At 39.7% G+C, this 15980-nt stretch overlaps 1 protein-coding gene across 1 annotated transcript; it reads right to left on the reverse strand.

The window, feature by feature from the left end:
• Positions 1 to 1100: 1100 nt before the first annotated feature.
• On the reverse strand, positions 1101 to 7608 carry ccka (cholecystokinin a). The gene is made up of 4 exons (XM_046400760.1): positions 6674 to 7608; positions 4365 to 4444; positions 4000 to 4180; positions 1101 to 3416 (listed from the first exon to the last, which is right to left on the reverse strand). Exons 2-4 carry the CDS (start codon positions 4440 to 4442, stop codon positions 3277 to 3279), a joined length of 399 nt encoding a protein of 132 aa, XP_046256716.1. The 5' UTR covers positions 4443 to 4444; positions 6674 to 7608; the 3' UTR covers positions 1101 to 3276.
• Between the last annotated feature and the right edge of the window lie 8372 nt (positions 7609 to 15980).

Consider the following 15980-nt stretch of genomic DNA (forward strand, 5'->3'; position numbering starts at 1 on the left):
ATACATTATTTTTCGAGCTGTTACGGCCTCCTCCACCCTTTCTGCCCCTTTCTACCTGTGTTGTATGGCTGCTGTCTGTACAGGTACTAGAGATAGGCAGGGTCAGAGGGTGTCCACATGTGGGCTGATGGTCCTTCAAAAAACCCTGTGGAGCTCAGTTTCTGTCTCTCCCTCCTCCCTGAGACATCCCTTTGGCTTTAGTTGCCATTGGGTTTGTGTTGCTGCTCCTTACAACATTACACTCACCCACACTGCTGATCTCACTGATTACACTGGACCTTTTTTTTCCTCAAACAATAAAAAATTTAATCGGCTTTGTTGTGTGCTTGTCCTACTTCGGTCACGGCTATGTGGCCCAGTTTGTGACACGTGAGGGGTTCGTCCATCCAAATTTGATTTGTTTGAGGCCATTGTTTGATGTAGGGTTTAATTTGCTAGTGCTAGGGGGTTTGCTGAGGTGTTGTGGTTAAGTGTGGCACACCTTGTGTTTGGTTTTTGTTTAGGATTGTATTGGAAAGTTTATTTGGTAGTTTGTTTTGGTTGCTGTTTCAGTAAAGGGTCTTTGGTCCTGATGTCATTGTGTGCAGGTATGAGTTGTCAGCAACGACAGTCTTGTCCTCTGGTGTGGTAAGTCTGGACTGGATAGGAGTTTTACCATGGACCTTTTGGACTCGGTTTTTGTTTGTTTGTTTGTTTGTTTGTTGTTTTTGTGTGGTGGACAGTTGGAGCAGTTGAGACGGGGGCACATCCAGAGCTGTCAGGTGAGAAACCAGCTTGCTGAGGGCTTAACCCGGTTGCTGTTTAAATAGCTCACTGCTATTGGATACATGGTTCTGTTCTTTCTCTTTCCTCTGCTGAACCTTTAGGCCTTGTCTGTCATGGCAGGTGAAAGAGGGTTTTGCTGCTCTGGATTGTTGCATAAAGATAAGCTTCTGAAAATGGCAGAACAGCCATATGCAGCACAATGTTTGTGTGTGTGTGTGAAGGCAGTTTTGTTTATAAAACATCATTTTATTCATTCCCAGCCAGAGTGATTGATTAATCATGAACAAATGAAAAGCCAACAGAAAAGGCTCTCTTGTCATATTATCATCAAAAATCATATACACATTTGTATTGCTTGATAACAGCTTTACAAATTTGCATCTATGATCCTCTGTCTTCTGGAGAGAACAAAGTTGTATTTCCAAATTAAATGCTTGATTTGATTACAACCTCTACAATTTGGTGCATTCAGGTTTTTGGTCAGCCATGTGGCATACTGGGTAGTATTTGATTTGATTCACCTGGAGGCATAAAATCATATGCTAAAATCTGGTCTCATCATAGCTGAAGTCTGATCTGAGCACAGGGTCCCCTCACTTTCTGCATGGCGTGGCTTGGTTAGACCAAGTTTTAAATGTTTACCCTGTTCAGGAGCCTGGCTCATTGTTCTAAGTGCTAATCCTTGAAAATGCTCATGCAGGGACACACAGAGACAGAGGTCCAGTATTCATCTCTTTCAGACACCCCTGAACTGAGGCAGTGGCTAAATCTAATGCTTAGGATCATCCTACCAACTGCGCCCTCCAAACAGAATAACATCATGATCCCACGCAAATGTATTTGCATTTCTTTCTGACATCAGAGGAAAATGGAGCTTTATTTTGAATTTTATTGAGTCTGAAAGTTGGTAAAAACATATTATTTATTACAGATAGTTAACCTTTAATGGTGCATACATACATATATAATAATCTTTCAAAAAAACAAACAAACAAAAAAAAACAAACACTCTTCTATTCATATCTACAGTACTTGTAATCCTGATTTTAATGTACCTGTCACCAAGGTCCATTACACAATGATAAGGAGACTCCCAAGCTTCTCACAAACAGTGAACACCTTGTGCTTTTTCAAACATATCACGGTTTTTAGCCAAGGGTTGCCTTTAGCAGTCAGACCCTTTTTCTCCCAACCTAGAGACCCTCTTGCTGACTCCATAGTGCTAGATCTTTAAGGTTGTATCAGTTTTGTTTTCTTTTGTTGCAGATGGTATGATATGAAAACCCTTTTTACTGTGCACTTGTGTAAAGTGTCAAGAGAAGCTTTGGGCTGCAGTAAGCTGAGTGTGTTAAGATATCAATCAAAGATACAGACTCAAATCCCACTTTTGGTCCAATTTGGCAAAGACCTGTAAGTGGCTCATTAAGGTCCAGTATGAGGATACATTCTAAATAGTCAAATGGGACACTACTTGGAGTGACATAAAATTAAAAGTTTTTCAGGTGTGTTTCTTGGTAGTTAAATATTAATAGATATTTTCTCTTTCAAATGTTTAAAGCATATTGAAACTAAATCCATTTAAAAAATAAAGCATATATGAATATGAATTCAGTCAGTGTTGCCTAAGAACAAAGGTCTGTTGAGCTGTAATGCCAGTAAAAGATAATTTCACCTCATGTCTGACTCCTGTTGGCCATCCACTGATCAATGTATTGATATTCTATATTTTTCTTAATGTCAGCAAATCTCAGGAAAACAACAACAATGAACTGAATCCTGTGCACCATTAATTATCCTTTGTGTCACAGACCTCCAGCACTGTCCAAAAACTATTAAAACAGCTCAGTGAGCCACAGTGTCACACTGGCTGACATATTCCTTAATTACCATGTCATGTCATTATCAACACACATATGTTGACTCATTCCCACACATGCCACCCTTTTGCTAAAAATACTCATTAGAATGCTAAATCTGTATTAGGCCATAACTGAAAATACTTCCCAAAAATGCACTATTTCCTCCTTGTTTGAGTAAAATGCTATAAATGGGTGTAATTAAATTACTCTTAGCAAAAATGAAACCATACGAGCTGTTTTTAATGACTTATGTCTTCAATAGAAACAAATGATTTTGATGTCGAGAGCTACAGACAATTCAGAAACGTCAAAAACTTAAGAGCTGGGCTAAAAAAAACTGTGGGTTGTGATTTTTCTATAGGATTTCTTGACAATAATGGTAACAATATTTTCAGCCTAATCTTCTTAATCTTAAATTGTCTACTTACATTTAATTCTGACATACTGTGAGGTGCAGTTTGGAAAGTGCTCGTAGCTTAAGCATGGGGATTGCCTCTCATTCTCATTAATGATGCTAAACTCATTCTAGGATACAGTCACAGAGCCCTTGGTTACAGCAAGTGCAGTGTGAAAAGGGCTCTTTATTTTGGGGGGCTTTTATTTGCGGTGTTGGGGGTTGTAACTCAGGTTGCGGCAAAAGCGAGCCATGCCTTTAGGAGGAGTACTCATACTCCTCTGCGCTGCGTCGTCCAAAGTCCATCCAGCCGAGGTAATCTCTGTCCTTTATCCTGTGGCCAGGGACTACACCACTGGCTCTGCTGGTGAGGGAGGATCTGGACTGGTAGGAAGAGCCTGGAGGAGACAGGAAGAGAACAGCATGCGTCACACTTCAAGACACTGATGATGTAATGAGGACAGGAACTCGTTTTTTCTGCACATTTTTCTACCTGTACTGACTCTATAATGAAAATGTCTAACTCTGCATGAGGTTGTTGGAGTAAGTCATGCTGACTTGTTTTGTTTCTATTCCCGTCTTTGTGTGCTCTACAAGAAGAGTGAGCTCAGCAGGTCTCCCAGTCACACAGTGACTGAAAGAGAAATACAGAGTGACAGAGAGAGAAAGAGCAGGAGGAAAGGAGGACGAAATACAAGGAACAGGCTGGTGGTGGGGACCAGGGAAGGAGCAACGAGGAGGTACGCAAAGATGGAGGGAGGAGAGAAAAAGCTAGAGGGAGGTGGGAAATGCCAGATGGCGGGACTAAGACACAGCATGAGTGACGGCTGATTATAGAAGGATGGATGCTAGGAGGAGAGAGAAGAACACGACTAGGAGCAAAATAAGACAAGAGGAATGTTCTGCGAGTAATGAGATGACTGAAGGGAAAGCCTTTCGCTCCAGTTACACTTCCTCTCTGCCTCTCCTCTCCATCCTCACCTTTCCTGGAGATGAGTCTAGCCAGTAGCTGGTTCAGGCTGTTTCGAGCATCTGCGTCACCCTGGGGTTGGATGTAGTTGGCTAGCTGCCCTGAGGGGGGCGCTGGAGCTGAGCGGGCCTGGCGTGCATGGTGTGGAGGCAGGCTGTCGGATGCGAGAGCCTCACCCTCGGCTCTCTGTGTCTACAGGACAAGATAATCAAAACCTCAAACATGAACTCTTTACTGTACCTTTAAATGGATTTTAAAGAAAAAAAAATACTGAGGTCATTTTTGTATTCTAATATATACAATTTTCCTTAGTTCAAGTTAGGTGTGGTGGATGATGATTATCTGAGGTACATTTTAAGGTGAGTGTGTGTCTTACCATGGTGTGTGAGGGCAGACTCAGGCAACTGCTGGATAAAGCAGCCAGGAGAACACACACACAGATTCCTACATTCATGACTGGCGAGAGAGAAAAAGTGGACAAAATATCATTACATGTCACATGGTCATTTTCCTTTTTTTTTTTTTTTTCATTTTTCTTTTCTGGCTCTTTACTGTTTCTCCACTGTTGTTTTTTAATGTCTCCCTTCAGCTCGATAAATATTCGCTTCTGTGAGGGAATGGAGCTATTGCAGAGAGTAACAATAAATCAATAAATTTCACAGTTGCTGAAACACAGCGGCGGTTGGACGAAATTAACCTCTGATATTCCAGCGGGACCCTAAGGCAAGAATCATTTTGCCTGACACACTCCCTTGTTTCTGAGGGGCAGAACAATTTTACACACCCGTGAAGAGTTGGTGTGCGGTTCAGTTAATGAACGTACACTGTCAGCATTAGTAGAATCCCAAAGGAAACACACTAATAATCTTTAAATCACCATTGTGCTTTCTGTTTCTGTTTTTTAAGCTGAATGAATTACGTGATTTATTTTTTCACCCCAGTTTCTTTATGCTATTGCTCACATGAAGGGCTCAAAACATAAATATATTGTAGGGTTACATTAAGACATAGTGAAATCTAAATCCCTTTTTGTATCTTTTCATAATCTGCTTAGATACAACATACATACAACAAATCTGATGTTAAAAAGAAAATTTGCTGTCAGATCTGAACCATTCTAATTCAGTTTGATAAAAACTAAAAAAATGCAACGTACATAAGAAAAAAAAAACCCTGAAAGATAGTGTACCATTAAATTTGTGGTTTGCTCATTTTCTACCACTCTCTTTATCTTGGAGCCTGGCAGAGCAGCATATTAGCTGTGATGAATGCTTTGTGCCAGGACATTCTTCCAGAGAAAATCATCCCATTAGACAAAACCAGCAGCACCAGTCGCTCTGAGGCTTTCAATGTCCGATCAGTCAAAACCCACTCGCTCTGACTGTCTCAGAGAGTCATGAGTGATTCTTTTGCAGCACTTATGTGTATAGAAAGCTTACACACACAGGAGGGTTTGATGCTGACAAGAATCAGGAGAAGTCCCGTGACATCTGTATGGGCTATTTCAGCAGCCAACCTTCTCTCGTCTACAAAATGTGGACTCGAAGCAACGTGTGTTCATCTCTCAGCAGCCTGGATAACACTGAGTGAGTCCAGAATGTCCTCTAGTTATTGTTCACTGGACACAATGAATGCATACAGTAAATGATCAGCTCTCTTCATCAACATGAACCTACAGGACAGCTTATTCAAACAGTGATGCCTAGAAATGATGATATCTGTGCGATGCTATCACTGGAACTCACCACAGCAGTCCACTTGAATAATTTCCTTTAATTGACACAGTGGAGGAGTAAATAGTCATTCTCTTGATGCTAATATAATTCTTGTTAGCAGCTGGTCATTGTCTTTAATTCATTATTCAACAGTCTGGTAATGTGTGTGAAAGCCTTCTCTCCTCTCCTCTCCTCAGAAAAATAAATAAATAAAATGGCAAATTTGACAGGTGAATAAATAATTCATTCAAGTAAAACATCTTTGTGCTTGGTTATTGCACAGAGATGAACATAAAGCCTTTTTAGGATGATTATTTGCAATTTTTTCCTACTTTTATTCATAGGCAATATCCTGCCTATGATTTTTGCTACAATAATGACAAACTAACATGCGTATGCAGTATCATACATATAAACTTTATACACACACAAAATTTTATTTCCAATTTAAAAGTGGGATCAAAACACAAATACTATGATTTGTTTATTTGCACATTCAGACAGTAAAATATACACACCCTTAACCAGTAAGATTATCCTGCAACAGCTGCAAACTGACCACCCTTCATTTTTCACTCATTCATGATTATATCTTTGAAATGTGCCGTCTTTAACATACTTCAACATTTGTATGTTATTGACACAATGTTTTAGAGTTTAACACTAAACTCAGCTAAAACTCAGTGAACTAAGAACTCACTTTTTAAAGATAAAAAAGCCTGTCGTTTGAATAAAACTAAATGTGAAAACCTAATTTATAAACTACATCCTATTCCTTTACATTTTCAAAAATAATTAAAATTGTATGTCCTTTTATGAGTTGTGACAAAAAATTGTAAGAACAAATTGTGATAATACTCCTTAAACTTAAAGCTAAACAAAAAGCATTTTTAAGAGATGCATTATTTATTATGCTATAACAGAAAACCTACTAATTAGCTACTATTCCCACTCAGTTTTTTATCCTTACCTGCAGTAGTTGGTGTGGACCGGGAGAAGATGAATCTGAAGATACTGAGCTTCACTCCTGCAGCATTCAGGCTGTGAGTGAGGGTGTGAGAGAGGAGATCGTGCTTTATACTGACACACAGGAAGTGGGAGGTGCCTGGTTAGATGGGAGGAGCCTGCTGCTGGCGCAGAAACTGACAGCACTGACGCAACTGAGGACGCAGACTGCAAATGCACATACGCATTCACACACACATATACAAACATGCACACATACACCATACTATATGGAAAAAAGGTTGGATGAAGGTGGCAGCTTTAATCGTGTCACCACCTCCTCACTCACCTGTGTAAGAAACGACACACCTTCACACACACGCGTGTCCTTAGTGGTTTGAATCAGTGGTTTCCAATGAAGAGAAACTGAAAGGCTTTTTTAAAAGGAAGAAAAATGCATTGCTGAGCATTTTATGCACCACACACGCACACACACACACACACACACACATGCTGACAGGTAGATGGAAGGTGGAGAGACTTTAACCAAAGACTGAGGTACAAAGAGGAAAAGGTCAAAGAGAATGAATGTCTATTGTGTATTCATGTATGCAGATGTGAATAGAGAACATGGAATATGAAAAGAAAAATAAACTACTGTATGTCCCCACTCTGCAGCTGCAGGCCAACAAAATATTTCCACTATGCCACTGTGATTGAGACTTTCTTTCTAACAGACCAGAAGAAACACAGAATATCTGCGAGGGCAAAATGACGCTGACTGATCGTTGTTCAGGTTTCACGAAGGTAAAACATTTCCACATGGTGCTTTTTCATTTTCCTCATACCACCACTGAGTACTGAAAGAGTTCTGAGTTGGCATATCGCAAATATTCAGTTCAATGTTCTTTGCAGCCTCATAGGTTTGTCCAAAAACTTGTCTGCTTCATTAAACATCCATCATAATCAGTCAAACACATTGTAATTGTTCTGGACAAAAAACATCAGAAACATTCATGATCTTTCATGAATTCATCACTGAAATGATATATAACTGTTCTCTTTAAATTGTAATGTGTATACAACACAGATCAACTGAATATGATGGGTTTAAATGCTGTAGGTTTTTAACATTTTATTGAGTTTAGTAGAACATTACAATTGGCTAAAAGTTTAAGAATGTTTTTGAACAACCAGAATAAAATATTGCAATGTAAGCTTCAAGGTAAAAGTTAACGGTAAGACATCACACTGGCATTTAATTTTTTATGTCTGACAAAAATAATCTCTAGAGCTCAAAGCAAAAATAAGGCCATGAGTGTGCAGTGTGTGGCTGTTCACAGAGCCACACACGAGTAATAACACAAAATGGTATTGCAGCTGGTTTTTAAAAGGTTCATTAAAGCTCTAAGGACTGGCTTTTAACTCATTGTTGTTTTAACTCATCAGCTACAGCATCAGACAATCCAGGGTTAAATTCATTAGCTCTGCAGCCCCTATATTAAAAAAAAACAAACAAAAAAAAAAAAACAAACCAAAAAACTGTTTATCTTCATCAGTCAGAGAGAGCTTGAAGTACGCAGCAGCTCATGTTGAGCGGAGACACACAACTGCTCTGCCTTCACTTGTCAGGATTCAGATATTCCTATTGTTCACATTTTAACAATGATTTGTTTGTCAAGATTGTCCAAACCATTTAAAATTCTTCAGTTGCTCGGCAGGCGAGGTCACAGGAAGGCTCTAAGGCATTTTGAAAAATACTTCCATTTTTTAGCTTTGTGTAGTTCAGGGCCTGAAACTTTAAATTCTTCTGCTGTTCTTTGCTGGCTTTTAGAGGAATAAACTCATGTTATGTGGGTGTGTTTTGTCACTGTTTATTGGTGTCCTTAAAGTAATTACCATTGTTTTCAGTATGAAACAAAAACTGCATTGCCAGAAAATGATAAACAATATCAGTGTCACAAGAAGAATTACGCATCTCACGTCTGTGATCTGGTATTTTCAAAACTGACCCAATAACTGTTCATTTCTTCAGCTACGTGTTGCAAAAAAAAATCTACTGACTTCTCATCATATATACCACTTAGCCCTGTAACAGACAGGCTGCACTGAAGACTGTGTTAACTATAAATGTGAGAAAATGTGTGTGTGAGAAAAGGTGCCGTGTTAGCAGACTATCTGGGGTTGTCCCTGGTGTATTTGTAGCCCTACTTCAGTATGTAAATGAGGCTAAAATTATCCTGTTTCCTCACACTGTCATCAACAGCTGTTTAACTTTTAATGGGGCAAACACTGCCATTGGCACCTGTCTAACTTCTAACAGACACATGCACAAACAAGGCATTTTGAAAATGTCCACCATTTTCAAACCTCCCGATACCAATGGGGTGCACGACAACATTTCACTGCCTTTGCTTCATGAATAACACCAGCCATAGGCACAGTTTGGAAAATAATGTCAAACATTTCCTGTTTATGGCTCCACTACATGTCTTCACCTTTTTTAAAGAAACAATTTAGTGTCTGGTCTGTTCCACCATATGTCAAAATTGAATCCCTGGTGTCTCAGATATCATATGTGCTTTTGGGCAAACAGACAACTGAACAAATGACACTCTCATCCCACAGGATTTCATTACAAGAGCAGCTGTAAGCCTCCTCAGACAGCTTCTGTCTGCTGTTTGGGAAAGAAGATGAAATGGTCTAAAATGAATGGCAGGTGTGAAGTACATTCACTGTTTAATCTGAATCACACTTTTCTATTACCTTGCTTGCCATATCTCTCTGCTTATGTCCACACTAACCCTCCGACTGTGCCTGCAGTTAAACATGCATGTCTCCACAGCTACTCACATTTTTTCTCATATGGATCCAAACCCTCCCACTGCTGACGCAGCTTGAGCCAGGCCCCGCACTTCCATTATTTACATTTTGGACAATGTTATACTTCCAACTTTCCAACAGTCTGTGGAAGGCCCTTTTCTATTCCAGCATGACTGTGCCCCAGTGCACAAAGCAAGCTCCATAAAGACATGGTGGATAAGTTTGGTGTGGAAGAACTTGACGGACCCACACAAAGCCCTCACCTCAACCCCATCAAATACCTTTGGGATGAACTGGAACAGAGATCATCGTCCAACATCAGTGTCTGACCTCACAAATGCTCTACTGCATGAATTATAGCTGCAAAGCTGTCTGTGTATTCAGAATGTGATGTCATTAAGGTCGCTGTTGGTGTAATGGTCAAGTGCCCGAATACTTTTGTCTCCATAGTGTATCTTTGATACAAAGCTTGTGTCTTGGGTCTGTCATAGTCGACACGGTGGCTGCATGGTGAATATTCCTCCTCAAAATAGGCTTTGTTAAATTCTACACAAACTATACACAGCAAGGACATCTTGGGACATAGACACATTTGTCACAGTCAGAAAAGCACTGGTTTAAATAATAATATTTAACTTCCATGTAGCTGTTCTCTTTAAAAGTATCGCGCATGCTGGCTAACTGGCTTACTGGGACAGTTGAACAGAATAACACCTTAACACAACCTGTGCAACTTCAGGTTAAAATCTACAGTGGAAAAGCCTATTGGCAAGTTGCGCGTTGTAGGTTGGAAAATTCTGTGGTGCGTTCACTTTCTTAACACATCTCAATAGCAACTCAGGTGTAACCGCGGCTGTTCCTCCTGCTTGTTGTGGTTAGTAGGCTACTCTGGCTAGTGGTCAGGTTGTAATTAGAGGTATACCAAATTAATTTCTTTTATCATCCATAATTGTTTTGAACCTTTAATGTAAATCGTGTACGTGTAAATGTTAAAAATAGATGCCACAGCCGCAGACCGTTTGCTGATCTTCAGATCATTTGCTGCTCAAGTCAGAGGCCGAAGACTTTTGATCAAACTCTGAAGGATTTACTGTCCACTGTGAGGCCGAGGAGGACCGCTGCTTCACTTCTACAAGCTAAGTGTTTGAAGTTTATTTTAACAGGCATGTTGTCAGCTAATGCTTTGGCTTTTTCAAATTGGTTTTGTTGCTGTTGTGGGTTTGTGTAAACCTTTGCTAACTGCTAGCCTGCTGCTCGCTGCTGCAGTCTGACATACCGGGCTAACGTTAACGTATGTGCACTTTTTGCTTATGAGTTGGCAGTTTGTCCCTGCCTTTATCTTCCGTTGGTTGTTGTTCTGGATGTACATTTTGGTACTCTTATGCTAACCCAGTCAGTGGTAAAACATGAAAAGTCATGTCGGAGTGAAAAAATAGAGATGGTTAAGCGACCTGTTTCCCCTGAGGTTGTTGTTGTTGTTGTTGCCTTGTGGTAGATGATAATAGGGCTATTTTAAGTTGGCTTTGGTGATGTAAACATGACTTTCATCTTGCTCACAGCTTATTCACATAATAAGTGCCCTGTGTTATTGGGTTCTTGGGAAGCTCTGACAAAAGACACATTAACAACAAATCATGCATACATTTTTCTTTAAGAAATTCATTCATGCTTGTTTCCCCCGGTAGTGAGTTAAGGTACTGGAGTTAATTGCAGTGTTGTCTGTTGTATGTCACAGAAAAATCTTAGATGGATCCATTTTTCTGCTGTGATCAGCTGACTCATTTTGTATTGACATGAATGGATGGCTGGGGGCAGAGATGAAGATGGGGTGGGAGGTGGTATAGCGAAAGAAATTATATTGATGAGGAAAGATTGATCAAATCATCTTAAAAAAATAGTTCAGAGCAACAAATAATCTGTGGCAGTCTGAGGCCAGTGACTTTTTAGAGATACAAGGTTTCCCCACTGATGATGATGCATTGCTGGGTACTGAAACCGAGGCCAGGGGCTAAATGGATTTAAAACCATCACATTGATAAGCACCAATGTTATTAATATTCTTATGTATTTCTGTATGGTTTAATGAATAATAATCCAATGTATTTTGTTATATTTTGAGTGAAATGGTATGAATGAAAGATGAAGTGTTGCGGGTTTGTTGTGAAAGTGTGAAAGTCTTTCCTGATGTGTGTGAGAGAAGAACCTCGTGCTATTAGGTGTAGTTACTTTATTTAGCCATAAAGTCTATAGATAATCTCAGTTTGCAGTTACTGAAGGGTCTGTGTGTTTTGTTTGCTGCCACAGGATAGAAAATCCCTGTATGTTATGTAACTTTACGTGGGTTCCCTAGTGCTCTTTGCAGCATAGCTGCAGCAGCTAGTTAGTAGCTATGAGTCAGGCTAAAGTCAACAAAAATGATCTAAAACCAAAGTTTTCTTTGACCATGAGGTACCACTTTAAGGTATGCCAGGAATTTATTTAGGTTGGAATGTGATAATACTGATTAGCGTGATTATCTAATTGTCCTTTGTCTTCTGGGTTGCATTGATTTCTCCTGAAGTCTCTCAGCGTAGCGAGAATTTGTTAGACTCTGAGGCCTTCTGTCTTGGTTTGGTGGCCTCACAGAAAAGTTACTAGTTTTTATAAAAAGGCACCTCATAAACCTTGGGCTAAGACTAAAATTTAAAAACATATTTTTCAATGTTTAAGTTCCCCATGCTTTGACAAGAACAACGTGCTTTTATCTTATTGCCATTTATCAGCACCAAAAACTAAATCAATCAATAAATAGCAGATTAATTGATAAGGAAGACAATGGTTAGTTATACCCTTGAATTATTTAAGTGTGGGCCAAAGTGGTGACCTGACTGACATCATCCTTAGCTCCACGTCATCAGCATGTCTAAATTTGGAAACCAAGCTTACGCCATCATTAGTGGATCTCTTTGCTGGGAGACAGGAGGAACTGAGACTTTAGAAATCAGGACCAACTAGAAGGGCACACAGAGGGTGCAGCCCTTCACCAAGGCTAATACCTCGCTCATCCATGATATACAGATGTACAGGCGAAACCGCTGTATGTCTGGATAGATTTCCAAAAATATTGAAATTATGTCACAATATGGTTTTGAGAAGCTGAAGCTTCAGCATCACGTCTCAGTTATCACTTACTAACCACTAGAGGTTTGTGGTGGTATCTGCAGAGATCCTACCTGTTCCTGGATTTTTTTCTCCTAATTATTAGCCTTTGGGTAGTGGGCTCATAGCCACCAGCCAATAACAGTGTGCAGGGTGTGACTACAGGTTAGAGACAGTGATGCAGCCTGGATGTTTTTAAATAAACCTGGATAGCATGCCAATTTCCAATGATCTTCTTCATCTTTGACGATTCCAGTGAACAGACTGTGTCACGCAGGTGATGCTGTAAGACACTGCTTGTTGAACTTTGCTTTCTCAGAGGAAATAATACTACCGAACTTTGCTGCTCTCTCTGACTTTTACATTTTGCAGTGAAACTTTCTAATTAACCACTGTGTCTACTTTGTCATAAACAGGATTATCAAAATCTGGAAACAGGCTTAACAAAATCTGTTTTTATGTTCTGCTACCTGAATTGAAAAAGGCTGTAAGCTATTTGAATTTAAATAAACAATCTGTGAGTTCAGGCCTGGTGTGCAGCACTGTGAGGTGTAATTGTTGCATCATAAGAACGAGTTTCTCAGGGGAAATAACACAAGACTATATTCAGCTCCTTTTTCTAATAGATCTTTTCACCATTACTAATGCTTCTCTTTGGGCCATAAAAACAGTGTGTGTATTGTGCGTGTAACTTTCACAATGTCAGTTACACGTGTTTCTTTATGTGCGTTTCTGCGTGAGAGAAACAGAAACTGGCTGGTTAAACAGCACCAGTGTGTTGTTGTTAATAGAAGAAATAATTCATCTGTAATGTTATTAAATATTTCTGGATGGTTGTGGAAATATCCTGAACTGTTCTCAAGTCATGAGCAAACAGGAACTACAAAATGCTGTCCTGAGGTATACTGATTTTGTCTTGCGTAACACCACAAATTGATGCAAGAAATTAATCAGTGATTTGTTGTTTCCGGCTTGTGACTGGAGGGTCGCTGGTACAATTCCCGGGACCAACAGGAAAATTTGGGTGAGTGGAGGTGGGGGTGAGTAATTAACGTTCTCCACCTTCCATTACTAACAGCTGACGTGCCCTTGAGCACAGCCACTAACCGCCTAACTGCTCCCCAGGCACCTGACATGACAGTGCTGCTCCTGTCTGTGTGTTCACTGCATGTAATTTGCTGGGTGCTGTGTGTGTGTTCAACCCATAATGGGGTATGGAGAAGCTGGTAATTAATCCTCTTGTATCCGTCTGATTGGTCGGTGAGTGACCTATCGTGCTTGTTTCAAGCTTTAACGTTTATTCAGGGGTTCTAATAGAGCAGCTTTGCATGATTCACAGTTCAAAAATTCACTTTAAGGTCACCTTCGATAAAAGCCCAGTTCCTCCTGGTTGAACAAACTTCCAGAAGCTGATTAAAGGCACAGTGGTGTGTTTCTGTTGAGTCCACTGCTTTGACTGGTTAGTGCACAGGAACTCCGACTATTATGACTTGAACCCTTCTCTTTTACACATTCCATCATTTTTTCCAATTGTGTTTATGTATGAAAAATAAATAAATTATACAGGCCTAAATAATATGTTATGATTTCCAAAACACGACAAATATTGTAATATTAAAAATGATTCATTTATGCCCCTTTAGCTCCCATTAAAGAGTCTGGAATGTTGACATTGTTGGGCCAAATAATGGCATATTGTTGGTGTTCAGTGCTAGAAAGGTGATCTGATTCCCATTTCTGTAACTCACAGCAGTTGAGATTTTGAGTTGACATACTCCCCTCCCCCCCCCTGCCCTCCTCTCTTTTCTCCTTTTGTTGACAGTTAGTTTAGACAGTTATATTGCCAGCCGGAGGCAGTCTGTAACTGGCAGGAAATAGAGGAGTTTTGGTGGTTGACTGAAGAAAATGTGTTGGAAACAGTGTGATGAGAGGAAACACACACACACACACACACACACACACACACACACACACACACACACACACACAGACAGACACAGACACTGAGAAAAACAAGACAGAGACCAATAGAAATAGGGAGATAACAGCAGAGATAAGTGACATAATAATGTAAAACTACATTTGTATTAAATGAGGTTAAGGTTATATTAAATGTGAATGTGAATGAATTTGGTGACAATTTCATGAGTTTACTGTTTTGTAAGTTGGAAAAACAGTCATGCATGACATTTTTCTTGGTCTGCTATCTCCTGAAACTTGGTAAAGATGATACACTTTCAGTGTTGTTAAAAAACAAAACAAAACAGGGAAATATCTAAAATAGATCAGTTGTGCTTAAAAAGATCAGTGAGCTGCCCAGAATAAAGTACCTGTGGGAAGGGTACTTCAAGTTTCTGCTTTCAGTGAAAAGCAATGAAAATCAACCTAAATTCATTTTCCGTGGTTATCTACATATTTTTACCAGGAAGTCACTGGTGAGAGTTAACTGAGTTTGACCAGTTAATCGTGCAGACATGACATTTTACACAAACTCTGGTTATCTGTGGAACTTGGCTTGCAGACTTGCTGCATAGCTCTTTCAGTGTAGACCTTCTGGGCAGCTGTGTGAGTGTATGCATATGTGTATTTCCATTTCTTGTGTGCTGATATTGTTTGTGGTTTACTTTTTACCTTTTATTGTTAATTTTCAAAGTAAAATAATGGTTAAAAACAAAACTGAACAAAGTGTAAAATTAAAAATCAAATCAAATGTCATCATTTACCAGTAGTCCAACCTTTTCCAATTTGTTGAAATTCTTTGATAATGATGTTTAATGTTGTACAAATAGTAATATGTTTTCTGTTTTGAAGGTGAAAATGTACATTCTCCAGGGGTGCCTCAGTGACACCACGCTGCAGACAGACACAGAGACGAGATACTAGTGAAAGAGCCCAACTTGATGTGAATCAAATTAAAATATGTTTTTTATTGAGATTTTTCCATAGTACTGTTAGCAAACAGTAAAAATGTTACATGATATGATGAAATTATTGCTTCAGCACTACAGAGCAGATTGGTCTCTATAGGCTGACCAGTATGTGATCTATCATCACATGGATAATGAAATAACAGCGAGAACAGATCACTGACTCACCAACATGCTCTCTGTAACTCGCAGCTGGCTATCCGTCTTTATAGCAGAAATCAATACGAGTCCCAACACCCACCAAAAGGTGCATGGTACACAGACTGAGGAGAAACCACTCTATTCTGTGATTAACCAGCAGGGACTGGGTGTATTGTTCACCTCCCACTAGGTGTGTGAGGTGCCACTGTGTGTGGGTGTGTGTGTGTTCCTCCAGGCAGCATGACACCAATAAAAAGGTGACAGAGACACACTATTCAAAAGATGGACTGGAAATGGGAAGTG

This window comes from Scatophagus argus, chromosome 9 (genome assembly GCF_020382885.2).
Source record: "Scatophagus argus isolate fScaArg1 chromosome 9, fScaArg1.pri, whole genome shotgun sequence".
NCBI lineage: Eukaryota > Metazoa > Chordata > Actinopteri > Scatophagidae > Scatophagus > Scatophagus argus.